Source organism: Dermacentor albipictus, chromosome 7, assembly GCF_038994185.2.
Source record: "Dermacentor albipictus isolate Rhodes 1998 colony chromosome 7, USDA_Dalb.pri_finalv2, whole genome shotgun sequence".
NCBI lineage: Eukaryota > Metazoa > Arthropoda > Arachnida > Ixodida > Ixodidae > Dermacentor > Dermacentor albipictus.
Window position 1 is genome coordinate 61,574,013 of NC_091827.1, and position 21,832 is coordinate 61,595,844.

Here is a 21,832-nt window from a genome sequence, read left to right on the forward strand (position 1 = left end):
AAACCAAGAGTAATTATTTAAAACGATTAATGAAGCATTTGTGTACCTTTCCGGCCTCTATCGTCATCTCGCACCAGGCTTGTATTGGTTTCGATTAAGGCATTGTTCTTTTTAGGTGCTTGTTAAATAACAACCGAATCATTTTAAGCTCGGGAAATGAGTAGTAAATTTTCCGTGTACGTCTAAACCAGCGCAAAAGCCATGCACAGTTGCTTTTCTACTTTTGTCCCTTGTAACGAAGCTAAAGAGCAGACCGCGCACCGCATTGTAGGAGGCACGGAGTTATTTTTCATTCGCGATCGGGCATGTACTGTAGCGTTCCGATCATGAGAGCTCTACCAAACCAGTCATCAAAATACAAAAGTTTCACCTATACCGAGAATCACGCGTTTTAGAGGTAAAAAATTTTGAGCGGGACTATTTCTTTAGTCGCGGAGGCAATCGGCAGTGACGTTTCGGTCATCTAGGCGGGGCCACTCATGTCTTCAAAAGTTGTACCCGAAAATAGAAGTGCTGATTGCAAGGTTGGAAATTGTGATATGTAAAGTTGACAGATTAGTATCGCGCATTAGCGACCATTGTCCAATTTTCATGTTTTATGACGATCGGAGGAAAACCAGGGGCCGTCAGTGTGGCTCAATCACTGTCAGCCTTCAGGTAGCACGTGTGGGTTTCTCGGCCAGTTGCCTTCACCCAAAAAGCTAAGTAGACGTGACGGCTGCGGTAGAAAGGTGCTCCACATCCGCCGCCTATGGCGTGAGTTGTGGCGCTGGCTAAAATTCTCAAGGTTAGTTCCAATACCTAAACACTATCTATATAATGTTTATGTATATATATTTATCACAGCCCTTTCTTGTCGGTCAGTGCAGGGTGCACTGACCGTCCTTCACCTATCGCAGTTCCTACTGCAACGATCATTAATATATGAATGCATTACTTATATAAAGGTTACAGGCAGTATCCGTGCTCCTGAAAAAATAAAGTTGAAGGCGGACGCGTATCCTGCTGCTTGACTAGCGTTCATTACCCCTGTGTTGCGCAGTACCTGAATACACATTCTAATTTTCCTAACAGATATCTCACTGAAATAGCATCAAACATTGAGTGAGCGAACTAAAACATTTTGTTAGCCACGTTGCTTGTGACCAAGACATTCACCATTCAACACTGACGTTCGTTCTACCAGACGTGAGGACGGTATACTGAGACGCACAATGCTTAACAATCATTATTACATGTTATTTTTTTATTATCAATAGTTGTAGCAAATATAACCTAGAATAAATCACATAATGTGCGCGCCTATTTTGCACAGCAAATATTTATACTGCTACATTGCACATTTCTGCACATCACTTTTTGTTCACAAACGGCGAACGGAGCCAATGAAAAGGACCACATCGGGGTCATGGCTTCGGATAAGAAACATGAACGGCCGGTCCACCGCAAATTTACGCTCCTCTGTCGGTATCGTCAAGCTACAGGACACGATATCTGCAGCGGTAGCGGCTGCAGCCTCAGTGCCTTCCTCGTTGACTTCCACAAAGGCCGTGTGGATCACATCGATAGCGACTGGCTTCCCCGCGTTGCTTATGGCAGAAAGATCGATTGCCGGTCCGACGAAGTCGTTGATCCCCATTGCTTGTAACTTGGCCTTCAGGCTTACAGCTTGTTCCAGCTTGAATTTCGGCAAGTAGAGCTTGACGTCGGAACACCGGCGCATGTTCTCCAACATCTTGGAAAGTGCTAAAGCGGTCAAGCGCTCCTCTAATTTGGACAACCCCTCGATGTCTTTGGGAAGAAGCAGCACCATGGATGTCTTGCTGCCACGGTACGGTATTTCCAAAGCTTCCACCTCCATATCATCGGAGTGGCCCATCGAGAAGCTGGACTCCTGAAACATCATCTCAACTTGCGTCTTGTTTCTCGAGTCCAGATGGAAGTCGGAAGATCGCGTATACTTTGAGTTGAACTGTGAGCTCCATAAACCCTTAAAGTAGATGGCGTTTACGAGTACTAGAGTAGTCATCGGATCCACGGTACCGTTCGGAAGGAGGCACTTAATTCTTGATACTGTCGCCTTCTCGGCCCACGAGTTGACAACCTGTCGAACGCTCTCGTACTTGTTCGTGAAGTCGACAGACTCTATCGTCGTGTTGTACTTGTCGCCAAGGAGCTCAGCGTAGCTGGACAGCACCGGAAATGTCTGTTCCGCGTACATCCGGTTGGCGATGTTAAGTTTCACGTCAGACGCGTAATCAGGAAGTTTCGAAAAGAAGCTCGCAAAGTGACTGTGGACCTCGTCAGCGTCGACATGGAGGACAGCGGACAGTTCCTCAGCCGTGTTGCTTCGGGCGCCTCCCAGTGCCATCGCGAGGGCAGCAGAGATGCTGAACGGCGAAAAAAATATGTTCCCGTCACCTTGGTCCTTTGCCATTAGCTGCTTGTAGAGGTCCACAGAGAAATTGAGGACTGAGTAACCGAGCGAGCTGGCGGCCATGGTCAGGTCCTCTGTAAGAAGAAAGAACACTTTCAGAGCCTTGGACTGCGCAGCATCCCGTTCCATAAAATCTTTGTTGCGCGATTCCTTGTGAATTGAGAAGAGTTCGGCTGCAGAAGCTCGAATGCAATTAGTAAGATGATAATGCGCGCCCTTTCGCCGTCACGTTAAACTGGTAAATACACGGAATAATGGCAAACGATTCACCGCTTTGACGTTTTGTCTCTGTTTTTTCTTTATTTCACAATTTTGTGCTGCAACAATGCCATCGCGAAAGCTTTTCAGCACGAGGCACAGCCATGCTTACAATAGCGTGTTTATAAGTAAGACAAATGTGTGTGATGTTAAACTCATTAGCACAGAAAGAAATGAATCTCGGGGATTGAGGAGGTTGCCCGAGAGTTGACGCTGTCAGTGCTCTTACCATTATCAACACTTATTGGATACTTTACCATGCATGCTAGGTCGTGTAGCGACTACCATGGACTCTGCCGCTGTAGCTCTGTAGCACCGACATACAATCACAGTAGGCCACTGTCGCCGCATAGTGTCACCGCACAGCAAAGTAGCACTTGCAGCACTATAAACATAACTTCTGGCTACATTCGCTTGCCAATTTTGTTGCCTTTAAGAACTGCAACACTGTAGGGTAGGGTAGAGTAGGGTAGCAAACCGGAGTTTGGTTTGCTACCCAGCGTAGGGTAGAAAACCGGATCTTCCCCTCTGGTTAATCTCCCTGCCTTTCCCCTTTCCTTTGTCTCTGTCTCACTTTCTCTAAGACTAAGCATAAGGTCGCAAGTACGATTCGAGATCACTGTGTATGCATTCGATTTTTCCAATGAGAGCAGAATGCTGAACCACACAGGATAAATCCCAGATGGCCACGATTATTCTTGCCGTGGCCTCCTACAATGGCGTCTCTCATAGCCTGTGTATTGGCAGAGATGTCTAAATCCATCAATTGCTTACTCATTACCGTCTAATAGCTGCAAAGCGCCCAAAAGAAACAAAATAAGCTCGCGTTGTCTTGGCGCACTCGCAGTCTCTATTGTGTAGGGGGCACTGCGTCATTGGGCATAAAACGGTTGAAAATCTTCGATAGTTAAAATTGGTACGGGTATGGTAAACTGTCATGAAGTCAAATACTGATTCTACAAGGTGTTACACTGCAACAAGCCCTTTTCTTTCCATTTCGCCACTGTGTGTAATGCTGGCGTGATTCATGATGAGTTGCCGAGTCTGTCGGCGCCATCATGTTTAGAACCTGTTGACGTATAAATGAAACATTGCACTTCTAATTATTTAAACAAAAGAAGCGTTATCTATAAATTATTCTCGTTCACGTTTTGCCATGTGCTACAGAACCGATCAACCTTATTTCTTATAGTAGCAGTTAGTGTCATACCATCGACCAGTGCGTCCACTGAATGTAAATCGTTGTTTTACAGCGAAGCTGTATACCTCTACCGTCCAAAGAAATTTTCGTGTCGTTGGGATGGTAAGCAAAAACTCCCCATACATGGGCCGATCCCGGAGATAGTGCAATGCCGGGCTGACCCGCGGCAGAGGTGAAGCAGATATTAAGCACTCCGCTTACGTGGGCCGATCCCAAAGATGTGTAATGCTGGGCCGACCCGCAGAGGAGGAGAAGCAGGCGTTAAGTACTCCGCATACGTGGGCCGATCCCGAAGATAGTGCAATGCTGGGCCGACCAGCGGCGACGGTGCAGTTCACCATTAAGGGGCCCACATACACAGCTTCGCTGATCACGCTTCTTCACAGAGTGGAAGGGCACTGAGTTTTTTTAAGAGACGACGTAGTTTCGGTTTAAGTTTGGGCTTGGCTGACACTTTTGTTTGCCGAAATCCCAGGCATAATCAAGGTAAGCGGAATGTCCATTCAACGCACCCAGCTAAGGTGACACGAAGTTCAGTGGTACTTCTGAGCAAAGGGAACAAAGTGTGTTTGTGAGTATCATATCTAACAAAGAAAGGCTCATCTGCGTGCAAACCGTTCCTTGCTCTGGGTTCCTCAGGAGCAACTGTTCGCAAAGTACTTTTTGTCCACCCAATGAAAGCTAAACAATCATGGCCATCTTTAGGGAAATAAACAGCCGGATGCTCTAAACATGAGCTCCAATCAGGCCTTTTAAGTTCGGCGGATGACATTCTCGAGCGTGTTGTTATGCTATGTCAGCATGAAAGCAGCGTAAAAATAGGAGGGTGTTTAGTCGAGGACAGAATCATGCTCGACTTAGCCGTTCTCATGTTGCTAATTTTTCAAAATTTTAATAACAGTTTTAGTTTCATTTTCTACCTGTGCAGGTGCATCTACTTTCCTCGTTGCCAAAGCAGGCGAGTTTCAGTGCCAAATGCAAGCATAAACGAAGCAGCCGTTTTGTGGGATCCCTAAACATTGGCCTCACATTATCTCTAATATAAGGTAATGACACGCGCACTACAACTTTTGCTCACGTGGTGAAGTTTGCTGGGAATCATCTCACGGCTCATTACATTTCATGCATAAGGGATGTTTCACAGTAAATTAATAATGACTGCGCGCAACGAGAGAAAATTTTCAGCCCCATAAGTTACAAAGAAGCTACGTACATAACCCAGCAATACATAGGAATATATAGACCCACAACACTAGCGTCCTCTTTCGTACTCTCTGTGAAAGTCTCAGCAATAACGCACACGAGCAATAGTCTAGGCATCGGTACCACCAACCCACCTGTGAGCAGTAACCGAAGTGTCAACGACAAACGTCCGTCTTTCCACGATCAGCACTGGTGCGAAACTGAGCGAGTTGAGGGATTCCGATGCCTCCTGCTCCGACGCAACGCCTGCAAACACCGCTGTGAGTAACATGCTAACGGGTAGTCGTTATCTCCGGACTTCGTCGATTTGGCGCATTATTGCTCAACTCGGAAGCGCGTAATGACACGCCAACTGTTGGGCAAGCTCTGATAGGAATGCGTTGCACACTGCCAGACAGGAGGCGCGCGTCAGTGCGTTCACTGCAACGTCCACGTTGAACCAAGCGCGTTCGGAAAAAAGTCAAGGAGCGACAAACAGCGGGGAGGTTGCTGCTGTCTGGCGCTTGCTCATTTAAAACATCACGAGCGCGGCTACCCGGCTACGCCCCTTGGCGACGCAAGGTACCTAGGGCGCTCCCTCCCCGACACCGGCGTTCCCTAGGAGCCAAACTGTATTCAAAGGCGTCGCCTGACCGCAGGAAAGAGGGACTATGAGATGCAACGGTAGTCATTTCGGAGATCACGTCTATACACAGGAGGTTATCAATTAATCGCGGTGGCTGGCGCTACCTGTGTGGCACAGTTACCCACGATGTTGTGGCTCCGCCAAGAGAGAAAGACAGAAAGCAAGGAGACGAAAGGTGGGGAGGTCAACCCGACGATTGTGCGGTTTGCCACCCTATACGGAGCCGAAGTAGGGATTGCGGTGAACACTCACATCGTCTCCGCTCTCCGCTATCAAGAGCCCTGATGCCGGGGTGCAACTATGGGCTGTCCAGAGGGCCCACGATGCGGCGGTCGGGCAAGGCCTGACTGTCCCAACGTGGGAGCGGCCCGCAGCGCGCTGAGTCGCGTACCTCAGGACTTTATTAAAGTTTCGCATCCATCCATCCATCCACATCGTCTCCCAGTAGTCAAGTGTCTCACTTTTGCAAATATTTCATTTTAGTGTGCAGTTTTCAGCACTTCAGCTAGTTTCAGGAATTTCGAGCGTGCCTGTTGCTAAGTCTGGATTTTGCTCGGTAAGCAACAATAATCGACAATACGTTGTTGTTTTCTTTTTCTTTCTTCTTTTTGCTCAACGGGTCCGCGACATGGCCAAGAGGCTAGGTCTTTCTGTCCCGACGGGAGGGGGCGGGGAGTGCACGTTTCGATGCACATCAATAAATTTTTTCCATTCATCCATCTAAGCGGTCATCCTCGCTTGTAATTTTTCATAGTCGTTCAAAAGAAGAAAGTAGAAATTGAACTAAACAAATCACGGTCGTAAAACAAATCGCCAAAGAAAGAAAGGACAGCTTTAAGAAAGAAAATATCAACAGGTTCGTTCGTATTCAGGAGGACGAATTTTAAGCAACTCTATTGACTGCCCGACATCCCCATGCGCGCTGAAGAGCCGCACTCGGAGCATCCACTGGTACTAGCGCAAGAGTGCCCTCTAGTATTTTTTTCAGTTCCTCCCATTATCATCCCCCATTGTGACCCTTTTTCTTCCCCTCTTCCCCTTCCCTTACGTAGAGTAGCAGGCCAGATGCTCCATTATCCGGCCGACCTCTCTGCACTTTCCAATCATTAAAATACTTCTTCTTCCACTACACAGCCACAATTAGTACATGACCGGGGTAGTTGGAGAAGCATGGGAGAGGCATTTGCCCTGCAGTCGGCGGAACGAGGCTGATGATGATGCTCATGATGATGATTATGATGATGATGATGAGCTCCACTACATGATGATGATGATGCCGATGACGATGGTGATGATGATGTCCTTGATGAGTTTGGCGCTTAACCACTTTCGGGGATTGGCCAGGAGTCGGGCAGACTTTGCTTATGTGTTCAGAAAATTGAGGTAAAAATCTAAAATTTTGTTACGTGAATTTAGGCGGGGAAAAATCGAAACGGTTCAGTAGACTGTCATGCTATGAAGAGGAAAAAAATCATTGTCTATAATATATAAGTGAGGCAATAGAGGAGGAATGGAAGGAATAGTACGTTCACCAATGAAATGGGTTTGATTCAATAATAACTTTTTCTAAGGCGAAGCAGACATTCCTGCGTGAGTGCCCAAGCACAGATGCTCCGAAAGACAGTAGTACCGGAGTGTTCAATGGCAGGCCAAGCTGTGGCACTGTAATTTCTAATGTCATTTTCCTCATGCAGGAGAAACGCCGGCATTCCATTAAGTAGTGCTCAATCGTCTCTAATGCGTTGCAAAAATGGCACAATGGGGATATTGCCGGACCAGATCGGTGCATGTAAAAATTTAGAGATGGGACAAATACAATGATCTATACCGGTATTGTTTATATGAGCTTCTAATAGCGCGAGAACTTCCGCATGTTAAATGCGCATTGTGACTTGCTGCATTTGTGGGAATCTTGTGGCATAATTCACTTCCTGCTTAGTTTTCACTGATTATACTACAAAACTTATCACGATTTGTCAAGAGTGCCTGCTAACATAGTAATTTTGTTATTTCACGATTGCGGCATGGGGTATGTGAAATGCTCAATAAACTTGTATTCGTTACTACATAAGAAACTTGGGCGAGTTGGTGGCAATTCATATCTTGGAAGGTAACAGCGCTAAACGGAGAAGAACACAGGCAAAGAAGAGCACAACACTGGCACCGTCTTCTTTTTTACCAGCTCTTTCCTGTGACTGACCTGCCAACGCTCATTGAATTGGACCTCAACTAGCATGAATTGGTTATCTGTTTGACCACTGTATAAACGTCCTCTATACAGACTCGCAGGCTTCCATAAAGACCGAGGAGTTTGTGTAAGCAGTGTGATAAGTGAAGATTGCAAAAGGAGGCTTGAGGACGGCGTCGCATGCAGCGGATATCGCAGCTAGTTCCACCGTTTATGGGGCGTTGCAGACCGGGCGGCGGGGAACAGTAGGCCACGTTGGTGCGTGGGCTATAACACACTATGGCTGAAGCCTCGTAACTGAGGGCGACGTTGGTGTAAACAGCGTGGTGATGGGCAGGAGCGTCACGAACTAAAACGTCCCACAGAGACAAGATGTAGCACGCCTGAAGGCGGATGCGAAGCAGTCGATTGTAACAAAGGTTGGAAGAAAACATTGCAAAAAAAATAAAAACAGATTTGGAATTTCAGAAAACACACGCTTACTATGAGCGATAAACTATGGCGCAATGGGTGTACCGAAGAGCAAACCACAAAGCTCGCTGCCCTACATAACCTTCTTATGTTTCAGGAATTTGCATATAAGTGCCGCTAATGCTTTCGTCGTATATTGTAACAACCCCTAAGTACTACAACTTTAATGTTAATGTCATCGTTGCAGGCAGGCTTCATCGGATTCGCCTGGGCGTCACCTTCACTCGACGCTATGCACATACCGTCGGTCGGGCCGACAGCCCGAGCTGTCAGCCCTGGCCTGTGTCCGAGACCCTCCAACATTTTTTTTTTCTTTTTTGCGACTGCCTTCTCTACGCATCACAGTGGAAGACGCTGGCTTCTGCGCTAGCGGGCATGGGCAGGCAAACATTGCCTGAAATTACTTTTTTGTCTGCCATGTGTGACCGTGCTGTAGCACCAATAGCTAGAAAGGATGCTCTGGTTCCTGGAGTCCCTGGCATCCGTTCTAGCGCACCTTGACGCTAGACCATTGTCACTCGAAACGATGTTCACATGTCGCCGACAGAAGACATCGCAGTTGAAGGCGACATAGGGACTACTTCGGTTTTTTGAAAGATACGGGATCGGGCAAGCGGCTGTGACAGTGATATCTCTCTCCCTTCCCAATCTTTCATCCCCCCACCCCGCTCCTATGTGTAGGGTAGTAAATAGGTTGAGCTAAACTGGTAACCTCCCTGCCTTTCCTTCTCCACTTTTTCCTTCCTTCCTTCCTGGACTAGTGGAAGATTGTCGGACTATAGACACAAGGGTTTAATCAAATCGGTGTGTTAGTGTACACATGCATCCCTTCTTACTGTCCTCATCATCATCTTTCATCATTCATTTTTGTCCCTTTTCCTTATTCCCCTTTGCAGAGTATCAGGCGAGACCGTGCTAGCTCAGGCCGACCTCTCTGCATTTCTAACAAATTATCTCTCTCTCTCTCTGTCTTGGTATATACTGTGCAATATCGTCTTACTAACGCTGATCGTAAAGGCTACTCAACAGTAGACCATATTCACACTATCAATCAGGTGATAGAGAAATGTGCGGAATATAACGAACCCTTATATATAACTTTTATTGATTACGAGAAAGCGTTTGATTCAGTCGAAACCACAGCAGTCATTGAGGCATTACGGAATCAGGGTGCAAACGAGCCGAATGTAAAAATGCTGAAAGATATCTATAGCGGCTCCACAGCCACAGTAGTGCTCCATAAAGAAAGCAACAAAATCCCAATAAAGAAAGGCGTCAGGCAGGGAGTTACGATCTCTCCTATGCTATTCACCAAGTGTTTACAGGAGGTATTCAGAGACCTGGATTGGGAAGAATTGGAGATAAGAGTTAATGCAGAATATCTTAATACCTTGCGATTCGCTGATGATGTTGCCTTGCTTAGTAACTCAGGGGACCAATTGCAATACATGCTCACGGACCTGGAGACGCAAAGCAGAAGGGTGGGTCTAAAAATGAATCTGCAGAAAACTAAAGTAATGGCTAACAGTCTCGGAAAAGAGCAGCAGTTTACGAGGCACTGGAATTGGTAAGGGAATACGTCTACTTAGGACAGGTTGTGACCGCAGATCCGGGTCATGAGACTGAAATAATAAGAAGAATAAGAATGGTCTGGGCTGCGTTTGGCAGGCATTCCCAGATAATGAACAGCAGGTTGCCATTATCCCCCAAGAGAAAAGTGTATAACAGCTGTGTCTTACCAGTACTCATGTACGCGGCAGAAATCTGGAGGCTTACGAAAAGGGTTGTACTTAAGTTAAGGACGATGCAACGAGCCATGGAAAGGAGCATGATGGGTATAACGTTAAAGGATAAGAAAAGAGCAGATTGGGTGGGGTAACAAATGCGAGTTAATGACATCTTAGTTGAAATCCAGAAAAAGAAATGGGCATGGGGAGGACATGTAATGAGGAGGGAAGATAACCGATGGTGATAAAGGGTTACGGACTGGATTCCAAGGGAAGGCAAGCGTAGTAGGGGGCGGCAGAAAATAAGGGTCGGCGGATGAGATTAAGAAGTTTGCAGGGACAACATGGCCACAATCAGTACATGACCGGGGTAGCTGGAGAAGTATGGGAGAGGACTTTTTCCTGCCGTGGGTGTAACCAGGCTTATGATGATGATGGTGATGATGATGAACGCTGATCCCAAAGAATCGCCAAAGAGCATACTTACGCTGAGCCTGCGCCCCCAAGAAAACACCCTGTTGCGTGTTCTTTTAGCCTAGTATTCGGAAAGAAACCGCATTTTTATTTCGAAGCCTTAAACATCTTGAAAACTCACCCGCTACAATACGAAAATGATAATGTGCGCCATAAAGTTATTAATGAGTGGATCAGTATGTTTTGTTAATTTTGTCTAATTTCTCGGGCTAGTGATAGTGTCCACGTCTTCGAGTAATTCAGCTCAAGGACAATAACTATGCTACATGCCATATGCGACATTAAAAAATACCGAAAATTTAAAAATCATTGCACCGTATATAAAATGTATAACATCAGTAGATCAATATACAATATATGCTACACGTCACAATGCCACAAAACAAATGAATGGAACAAAATAAGCAATTATTTATAAGTTACAGCTTCAGAAATTCTAATAATGTGACTTAATCGCGCTGTGCAAGTAAAGATTCCTCGAGAGTCATTGTGAACTGGTTTATGGAATATGTTTTAGCAGGTAATTGGTCAACCTTATTCCAATCCCTTACTGCTGCTGGAAAGCCCGGAAATTTCAGGTAGTGAGAATGATGCCTATATTCAGGGGGTGTCAAAGAGTGCTTGTTGCGTGTAAACATTCCTGACGGTATAGAAAGAAACGTTTTTAGTTTTGTTCATACATGTTTGCCTGGTTGAGAAGAAGCTGGTGCATTAATTGTAATCATGTTACTTTCAATCTGCTTTCAAGGCTAAGAAAGCCAATCGCTTTACTCGTAGTAATTTGATGAGTGAGTCTGAAATTTTACATTTCTTAAAAATAGACCTAACCGCTTTTCTTTGGATGTCTTCAAGTTTATTAGCATTATGTTCCGCGTTTAGGAGCCATGAAATGTTTGCATATTCGCGAACTGTCCTAATGAATATTCTGCAAGCTGTGAGTTTAGTTTGAGGTGGCGCAAGACGATGGGCGTTTCCTGAGAAAGAAGAGTTGTAATAGGGTGTTCCATTGATTGTTGTTAACGTGAGAGTACATTTAAGACGATGAGATAGTAGTAAACCAGGTCTGTAGCACTCAAGTTAATTGGACATTCTTTGCAGCGTATTGAATCTCAGGCCTGTCTTTTTGCAAAGTAACTGTTAGGGCAGTGAATGTGCTCTAGGTCGTCGCGTCATGGTGGTTGTTGCATCATTGTCGGTCAATCTTTGTCAGTCTACTCTCGTAATACAGCCATCCTCCCGCTATCGTCGTCATACAGCCGTCATGCGTTTGATGTCATACCTTCGTCGTAATGAGGTGCTTGTCATTCCACCCTTGTCAAGACAGCTTCGTCATCATAGTCTCGCCATGCCCTTGTCCTCACGCCATCACCGTCACACAGACTTCTTGAGAGTGTCTTCTTCACACCATTTTCGTCATACACTCCTCATCGTCCCGTTGTCTGGATACCGTTGTCGTGCCATCGACGTCATACATTCGTCGTTGTACATTCATTGTGACGTAGTTTTCGTGACGTCGTCGTCCACGCACCATCGTCGTCACACCATTTTCGTCATGCCGTCGCCGTCGTAGAGGTTTCGATGTTCCATCGACGTCATTCCTTCGTCATTCTAGCCTAGTCAGACCGTCGTCCTTTATCCATGATTATGCCGCCATTGTCACGCCATCGTTTTCATTGCGTCGCCGCCAGGCAGTCACTATCGCACATCCGTTTATCGTACCGTCATTGTCATGCCCTCGTGTCCGTGTCATCGCCGCCGCTACAGTATCGTCAACCGACTCTTGTCATGTCATCTTCGTCGTGCAGATTTCGAGATGCAGCCGTCGCCACGCCATCGTCCTCACACGTTCGTCGTCATCAAATTGTCGTTATACCGTCGGCGTGCCGTCGTCGTCATTGCGTCGTCGTTACGCATTCATTGACGTACCATCGTCACGATGTCATTATGGTCGTTTCATTGTCGTCACTCTCACTTCAACAGCGTGTTTCGACATCGGATATGTGATACCATTGCTGTCAAACTATCATTGTACACAATGTCATTATATCATCGTCATCGCTCCAGTAACGTCATCTCTTTGTCATCACGCCACCTTCGTCGATCCATCAACGTCAATCCTTCATGATCATTCAATCGTAATCACGCTGTCGTCATTCCATCGTAATTATGCCGCCGTTGTCATACCTTTGCAATCAAAACGTTTTCGTCGCACAGTCGTTATCACGCATCCGCTCTCATAGTGTCTATGTCAAGCCGACGTGGTATTGCAATCGTCGTCATTACAGCTACGTTGTGCCTTCGTGGCTATACAGTCATCGTCACGCGAATGTCGACGCGCACTCGTCGTCGTTCCACAAAACTCATGTCGTTGTCGCCACGTTGTCATCGCTGTGGCAGCGTCATCTGCAGGAATCTTCATCTCTTTGTCATTGTACCACCGTCGTCATGTCGCCTTTAGCACGCCATTGACGTCAATTCTTCGTCGTAATGCCTTCAACGTCATAACGTCGGCATCCTCCCGCAATGCTCATGGGTGATCAGGCATGGGAGCGTTACAGCAAAGCGGGACGTTACCGGAGTTTGTCGCATACAGCTGAAGCAACAAAAGTTTCAAAGCTACCGCGCTACGGATGTTAAACAGACGCGACTTAAGCAATACGGTGTGTCGCAACATAGCTTGAATGCTAATCACAGTACCATCGACAGTCGCTGTGAGATGAGTTCTGTGATACATTTTTTTTTATTGAAGGACATTATTTCACAATAATAGAACTTCTGTAATTAGAAAATAGTTCAGGTAACAGTATTACTGTTAACGCTACAACTCCGCACTTCTCTTTCACTAGAACGTGTTAATATCCACGGTCGCAGCAATTCCTCAAGAGGAAGCTTTAGCTCGGGCCTAACTCCCACGCGGCCTATTCAATTACATGTAAAACGCAAAAACTTTTTTCAGGGATAATCCCTGGACCTATTTTATGGAAATTTGTTGCATTTGAGACAGAAAGTTAAATTCTAATGACGCTTGGAAGCAGAATTTTGATTTAGCTAGGGCTTACGTTTTCTTTTTAAAATTATCAAATATTCGAAAGTTTGAAAAGTATAGAAGCACGAAGATTAAAAATTAATATCTGCATCAAGAAAAGATATCGCGCCACTGTAAACTACACCCTTTAGATCATTCAAAGCGGAAAAATTCAATATGTCATTTTCTTACGCTGCGCACGAGGGTTCTGCAAAATCTATATTTTCGTATTAAAGAATTATTTAGACTCATATGGAGCATATGCATTTTGCACGCTTCAGATGCACTATGATATGCATCTTACATAATTATAACATCATCTTTCATTGCTGAGTTAGTGTTGTAAACATTATAGCTTCATTTTCTGAAAATTTTCAATTTTGCCAATTGCAAAAATGCCCTTAAATTAGAGGAGATAGAACACCTCTAAGGTAAGGGCAGTTGAAAGGCGACCCTACGTGTTCATCTGAAATCAACAACAACCAAGTGAAAAGTTCACAAAAGAAGAAACGAAAACATAGAGAATTTAACCGGGAATTTATTCGTTTTACCTCGTGCGTTATTGGACAGCGGAGAAAACAACCACGTGGCTAATTCCCAAGGTAAGGGGCCCAAAACAAAGAAAGACAGGTTCTCTTAAGAACAGGCTATGCCTTCGAAGACTTGCCCCTCTGTTTTCTTCCCAAAGTGCCCTTCCTTTTGAACCTATCTATTACTAGTGCATGCAAAATGAAAGCAATTGTTGGCAGTTCCCCGGCGCTCGTCCTGTCTTCCGTCTATAACGTGTCGTTAGCACTGCTTTCTACCATGCATGCACACTTTCCCCCCTCCCCCCCCCCAAAAGCTTTCGTTCAGACCTTAAATCTTCGAAGAGTTTGTTCAGGCATTTTTTTCTTGCAGCACTAACGCGGTCAAAAGATAGGGGAAGAGGTGAACTGCGCCTTCCTTAAGTTTATTCCCTTAGCACATATCTAAAATCTATCCGAATCTTGGCCAAGACGCCTGAGTGGATATGTGCCAATGAATTTAGGGTGATCATCATCACTATAAATTAGAAGAACAGACGGAAGCGGCGTTTCTCCTCCATGAGGAAAATGACATTAGAAATTACAGTGCGACAGCTTGGTCTGCCATTGAACACTCCGGTACTGCTGTCTTTCGGAGCGTCTGTGCTTGGGCACTCACACAGGAATGTGTGCTTTGCCTTAGAAAAATTTATTATTGAATCAAACCGATTTCATTGATGACCATATCATTCTATTCATTCCTCCTCTATTGCCTCATTGATATATTAAAGATAATTTTTTTTTCCTCTACGTAGCATGACAATCTACTGAACCGTTTGGATTTTCCCTCGCCTAAATTCGTCTAACAAAATTTTAGATTTTTACCTCCTTTTCTGAATACACAAGCAAAGTCTGCCCGACTCTTGGCCAGTCCCAGCGAGTGGGTAAGCGCCAAACTCATCAAGGACATCATCATCATCATCATCATCATCATCATCATCATCATCAAGCCGGCTGATGAAAACGAAGCCTACCAAGCACGAGCTCTCCTTCGAACCGTTGGACGCAGTCAGGGCGGTCACGCAACCCGGAGATTTCAGGTGAGGCCCCGTCTTTAACCAGGGTACCGATGCTGCGTGAGTGGTCGCGTCTTGTCCACAGCGTCGTGTTGTCCCTGTGGCAGAGAAAAAGATGATGCAGAGAATAGCGTGAACAAACATGGTCTAATGAAAGAGATGCAAACGTACGCTAACATCAACAGATACTATTCAGAAATGTACTATTTCATCGAAGAACGAAGGCACTTCTACTAGGATTACAGCTGAAGCCACGAATATTGTGTTGCTGTTTGCTCTGTGCGCAAGCTTCCCGTCTTTATTTTCCTCTAAAGGAAGAGCTATCGTTTTCGAATGAATGTCCGTTAGAGTTTCGCACATTGCTTTACTGCATGTGTGTCTGTTGAAGTTAGCTTCCTTGTTCCGTGTATACTATTCGCGCTAAGTATTGCATTGTCTTATCGATGAGACCGAATCTCTGCCATTCTCGGGTAAATGTACCACGCGTGACGCCTGCAATAAGAGAAACAAGTGAAGACCCCGCTGCCTCGGTGGTATGAACCGCTGCCAGCGCAATTATGAACGAACCTTTATGCCCTCCTACTGCTTTTTTAACCAATATTTAACGAATAACTACTAGACCGTTTATGCAGTTTTGACTCGTGTTGCCAATCATACTCATAGGGAACGCCGATCTCGCCAATCCGAATTAAGCGAATCTCTGTCCCTGTCATCTGTATGTACAATGGACGGCAAATGAAGTTGAAAGTTATTCTCGCAGTGGCGACACTTTTTAACTCTTAGGCGCCTATCGTTACTCGCCAACCGTGTGTTCCTTTTGATCCGAATAAACTCTGCTGCAGGAGCAGACGTTCCTGCACTTCCGGTGTTTGTCTTCTGAAGCAACCATTCACCCTTTTTTTGCAGGTTGATCAAGCAGCCAGAGCTCTGTATAGGCAAACTTCGAGCGCACATTCAACATGAGTAAGTTGGTTTTCAGCGTCACACGCACACATACACGCGCACGCAAAGGCACGTACGCGCACACACGTACGCACGCACACACGCACGCACACGTTTCTGGTTGGCATATAATACTGTTGTTTTTTAATTTATACCAATAAAAAATGTATTGTAGCATATATTGCGCTATTACTCTGTCTAGGTAAATTTACTGACAATGTGGAAGTTACTTGCACGAGGGGTCACAATTTTCAGGCAGCTAATTAAAGATATATATTTATTGATTTCTAACTTATCCATTGCTTTGCGAAATTGAAGCTGAGGAGCATAGTGCCACGATGTCTGCTTAGCGCAGAAATACTAAAGCTAACGGCACTTCTGAGATATCCCGTATCCGAACTCTGATAAAGCATGAATTGGTGTTACAGCTAAGACTATCCTGAACTGTTTAGCGTACCCTTCTCGTGAAGAGTTAAGAGACCAATGTACTTGGCAGCATGCTTTAAAGTCCGGTATATCAAAGGTAGTTTTGTTTTACGATTTCTCCTAAGCAAACGTCACTTCACTACTGGCCGACTTAATTTTGCAATGGGCCTTAAAGGGAATTATTAAAACGTTAATTGGTAAATTCCTTTTATTTAGCTGCTGCGACGTCGAGATTCGCAACGCAACCAGTGTCCGTCTCTTCAAAAAAATCCCGTAAATTGACCGAATTGCACAATCTCTCGCAGGCAGTAAAAGAAAAAAGGACTGTTGGAACTAAGTTGCTGTTTTCTCTGATTCGTACAATTAAGTCTGACGTAGACCTGTGCGCTTCTGTCGTGACTTGCATATCGTGCAACGCCGCTTGTTACGTCTATGGCAGCTGCGCTTTTATCGCATCGCGCCAACAGTTCGAACAGTGCAGATTGCGTCACTCAAGTTTTCGTTGCTTCGGCCCTGCGCCGTGGTCTGCATTAGCAGCGACATCCGCGTTTGGTTACCTTTTGTTTATGGCCGCCTCAATATTAGTGTTGTACCGTAAAAGGCGGCTTGTGGCTGGGTCTGCCGCTACCAGAATTGCTTCTTGAGCCGACATGGAAGCCGGCCAGGTTCAGGCGAAACGCGTAGCAATTTCTGAGTCGTTTTTGCCCCCTTTACGAAAATGTGCGCGGACGTTGATTATCTTGGTCATCCTTTTTTTTTTTAGATTGGTAGTCAATATCTAGGCACGTGCCATGTCACTAGCTTGAATTGGCTCGGCTTCAGGTAGCTCTTCTCTCTTTGCGGAAGTTCACGTCACGAAACGATTCGAACATTTGTGAGGCATACAGCCATACGAACGTTCCAAATACGCCTCGGCGTGTCTTTTCTGAAGCCGAAAGACGCTGTCACTGTGTTATGCACGCCGCCTGCAGTGGTCGCCTCGTAGGTGGTGCATTTGCCTCGCATTCGGGAGGGACTGTGCTCGAATCCTGGTGCCGCTGGAAAGCCACCGGTTTGTATTGTGGGTACAGATGGTACCCATCCTGGTGCTGGGCTACTTGTTGGGCTTATAATTTGGAAAAGGGGATCAATTAAGAAAATTAGATGTGGCCTCTCTGGGAGCCCTTGTCTAACCACTGACGGCCTTTTTGTTCCTTATCTAACGTTGCTGCGGGGTAAAATAGGTGCAAGAGCGCTCCGTGCCCGATACTCGGTCATTAAAGGAACGTTTCGAAAGGGGTGTTTCTCTCCCCAACATTAGTGCGTCGCCTCTTAGTAGGTGATTTTGGTTGCCAAATGGTAAGCTGCAGTGGCCCGGAATACATCGTGAAAAGGAAGAAAATGGTTCAAAGATGGCTGCCCATTTGGCTTCAAGCAGGCAGGCTGGACATCGCTACGTCGGGCCGTGACGTAGTTTCCGTTTCATTTTGATGGCGGAAGTTTACGGCAGACCTAGCCCTAAACTGGCTCCTGTGCTAAAGAATACGCTAGTGACATGCAAGGCTGATTTTCGCCCGATGTTCAGAAGTTGTTTCTTTGGCAGGTTCCGTCGGTGCGCCAAGATTTGTATAGCTGCTGTACAAAACGCGCACGCCGAATGCCCGATCAAATTGGTTCAGTCTGATAACCTCTAGAGCAAAGCTTACTGAAGCAAGGTTTCGGTATGGGCTAGTTGGTATTCCAATGTTTCAAACATCACTTACAGCGCATGCATAGACAATAGACCAAAAGAACGACTTGTATTTGTGGTTCTTTTGGTCCCTTGTCTACGTATGCGCTGTAAGTGATGTTTGAAGCATAGTTCGGGCGCTGTCCCCTAAATACATGGGAACGGAGAAATCGATTTTCGCGGCTACCGCTGCACCGAATACAGTAGGTTTTGCTACACTGAAAGGAAAAAGGTAATATTACGAAGTGTAATTTCATTGCCACAGCAATTCTTGTGCTTTATAGTGCTGTGTCCTCCGTGTACAGTTCGCCAAGTCAGGTGCAAGAAAGCGCATTTTGTCCGGGACCCTTTGGTTTCTTGTACAAGCAAACTAAATGAATAAATAAAAAAATTATATTATATGGCCACTCCAGGCGAATGTGCGCCGCCGCCGTCGTTGTTATGTTCTGTATAGACTCCAAAGGCGATAACATCGTCGCTGCGTACCGTATCCTGTATGGGCAAGTGAAATCATGCGACGGTGAGCTGACGACCACGGCTTAATCTAACGCGTGCAACGGAGGAAAGCGGGGAGTAAGCGCGCCATCTTCCGTCGCTCGAAGGCTCCGGGGAAAAGGGAGTGATGGAAAGGGAGGGGGGGGGGGGGGGTAATTCTACTCCGGCGGCTGCTGCATATGGTGAGACCCCGCGTGCCATATTTTGACAGCAATCTGCTATGCGCGGACAGAGTCTAGGTTCGCCAAAGGAGCCGACGGCCATAGCTGCGTGCGTGCTGCGTTCTTGCCGCTCAGATTGTGTTGAGGCGAATGGCAGCACTTCGCTCGCCGCTTCTGCCGCGCTTCCTCACGCAGCCCTTTTGACGGCATAGCCGCGGTCATCGAGTGTGGTGTGTTCAGGTTTGCCTGTGCGTGGGTTATAACATGCTTGTTTATTTAGTAAGCGAATGTTTACAAGCTTATACGGCCGATAAAGCTACTGTCCTTACTTAGTATAGTTGTCCACTAATTTGCTATCGCAATGCATGCTTCGCGTTTTGGGCGAAACTGCGAGTTTTTTATCTTTGCCGTCTAATTATTATTAGATGTTAACAATTGTAAAATTTCGAGAAACAAGACTATCAAGAATGTAATACTGTAAATCGGAAGTGAAAAACGATATGACAAATCTGTAAACTGCACCTAATACTACATCTGCAGCCAAGAAAATTGATGTATCACACAGTGCTTTGAAATATGAAAGAAATTTGTTAGTAATACTTTTGCAAACCCTTCTGAACTTTGCAACAAATTGACGTATGCAGTAACGTTATATACAGAATTTGTCAGTTTTACGTGATCCAGCGGATTCATTTAACGTAAATGCGATGTCTGCTTTCGATGCTGAGGTACGCATTTGTAAATTTCAGGCTTCCATTACTTTAACTTACCAATAATTCTTTATTTCTTGTAAAATCAGTTGTCTATATAAAACTACCTCTTCCTAATTTTAACAGAAAACTTTCCCTCTCAAATTTGATACATTTGATTCAAATCGGTCAAGGTATCATCTCACAATATCACTGCTGCGTTTTGAATGTATTGAATAGGTGACGTTCGGATTGGTCTTGAGATAAAGTATTCGCGCTTCCCTTAAGCACTTTTCATTTCCACTGCAAGAATACGAGTAATGCCTGAACGACTCCTGTCTGTAGAAGAACATTGTGTTTTTTGTAGCGACCAAAGTGAAAAGTAATTTAACATAGCCACAACTTGTGCAGGGCACCTTCTTGCGCTTTAGTAGGTACAGTCTTGGCCAAAAACCTTGAAGCCGCTGTGAACTGCAGGGGGAGCGTTTTTACAATTGCTAGTAGGTACAGCGGGGTGGGCCGCTTTTTTTCTCTCTTGCACCGGTTCTTACTCGCGCCTGCGCGAGTAAGAGCGGGTGCAAGAGAGAAAATCTGGGGGCATTTGCTCCTTGAATATGTGAGTCTGCCTAGGCAAAACGGAGGAGGTTGCTTAACGCGTGTTGTGTGCGTTTGTCCCCTAGGCATGCCGGCATTGCGGAGTGCGGTCCAGTTTGTTCACGCTCCGCCGCTGGCGGTATACGCGGTGATGCAGTGGGCATGGACGCCCCATTTGGTGATCGCTGTGTCTGAAGGGGCAAGCAAGGATCTGACTTGTGTTGTAAAAATCGCGGGTCGCTTTTTTTAGGTGCGATGACTGATTGCATTTTTTGCAGGCAGGGCTCCAGGAGGTCACATGTAACCGTCAAACGGAGACCTCAGGAGAGCACCTGAGGTTATATTAAAGTAGGCGGCGCAGGATCTCCTGGGCACCCAATCGGTAGCGGGGAGATAAAAGCTGGAAGCAGGGCGGCCCGTGGGTTGGGGCCGCGGAAGCCGTAGCGTGCCAGGGGCTTTTCGCATAGAAAATTGGCTGTCCGCTATCGCGGACAGCCGATCTTATACTCCCCTGGGACGCATTAATAATGCGAAATAATGACACGTTGTTTTAATTAGTAAAACACACGATTGAATAAATATAACTGCGTCGAGCCGCCAACTTGCGATGCTAAGTTCAGCAATACCGCTCCTCGCGACTTCTGCCGGCACACCTAGCGACAAGCGCATACAACACGCACTAAGAAACTCATCTGTAGTACCTAGGCAGAGTGCCTATAGGCAGTGCGAAAATCCCCACCTTTCCTCTCTCGCAACCGCTCTTACTCGCGCATGCGCGCAAACGTCCGTCGTCTGTACAAGTGCAAGGCCCCACTGTACCTACTACCAATCGGAAATAAGTGATACTCGGAATTGCAAAATTCGAGCGTATCGCGTTTGACAGCTGTCGCCAGAGATCCCCGCCCGCTCGTCCAGCATACGCTGCAAACGGTACGCTAGCCGGCCTGGTGGTTTCCGCTTCGCTAATTTTTAACGAGCGGTGTTATCGAAGGATGCTTGCGAGACATGCTTCCCCCGTCCTCTTTATCCTCGGCGCAAGCGAGCAGCGGAGCGCGCTGACGGTGGCAACGCCGCGATAGCGGAGCGCAGCTGCTCCCCGGCCATTCGCAGCGGGACCACGTTGTTTGAGCAAGACGGTACATCTTTAAAGTACAGCAGTAGAAAAGTACTGCTCGTATGTGGCTTATATCATATATGCGATGTTAGCCGACTGTGTGCTCAACTGCGTTCGAGGAAAAATAATTGTTGCTCCACTTTACTAACGTTATACACATGGCATGAAGCCAAGGTGGGGACTGCAATTGCGGTTATGAAGCTTAGAAGAACGTTCATTGGGTACCTTAAAGGGACACTAAAGTGAAAAATTATTTCTTCTGCATCAGTAAATTACCTTTGTACAACACCAAAAACACCACTCTCGCAACAATAGGACGTTTGGTAAGCCAGCAAAAGCGCAACAATGAAATACGGGTGGAGACGCCTACTTGAGTTCCCGCACCTCGTGGCTGTGACGTCTCGGATTTTGATGGCGTCTTCTAGCGCCTACTAATTATATATAGCGGTAGAGATTAACTACATTGTGTTCTAAAGAAACCAAATAATAAACATGGCAAGTTTCGGGAGCCT

The 21,832-nt window shown here is 46.0% G+C and overlaps 2 protein-coding genes across 6 annotated transcripts in view; one reads left to right on the top strand and one right to left on the bottom strand.

Annotated features, from left to right (window-relative positions):
• Positions 1 to 1,276: 1,276 nt before the first annotated feature.
• The window catches only part of LOC135904734 (ipis-1-like), a 196,699-nt gene continuing 176,143 nt past the window's right edge, over positions 1,277 to 21,832 (bottom strand). For all 3 annotated transcript variants that reach the window (XM_070522306.1, XM_070522307.1, XM_065435677.2), the window contains exons 2-3: positions 15,150 to 15,289; positions 1,277 to 2,511 (exon numbers count right to left, since the gene is read on the bottom strand). In XM_070522306.1, coding sequence (XP_070378407.1) covers positions 1,364 to 2,511; positions 15,150 to 15,289 — 1,288 coding nt within the window. In that variant the 3' untranslated portion in view covers positions 1,277 to 1,363. The remainder of the gene's footprint in view (positions 2,512 to 15,149; positions 15,290 to 21,832) is intronic.
• LOC135904733 (uncharacterized) overlaps positions 15,125 to 21,832 on the top strand; it is a 61,149-nt gene continuing 54,441 nt past the window's right edge. For all 3 annotated transcript variants that reach the window (XM_065435671.2, XM_065435672.2, XM_065435675.2), the window contains exons 1-2: positions 15,125 to 15,215; positions 16,098 to 16,154. In XM_065435671.2, the coding sequence (XP_065291743.2) occupies positions 16,151 to 16,154 (4 nt within the window). In that variant the 5' untranslated portion in view covers positions 15,125 to 15,215; positions 16,098 to 16,150. The remainder of the gene's footprint in view (positions 15,216 to 16,097; positions 16,155 to 21,832) is intronic.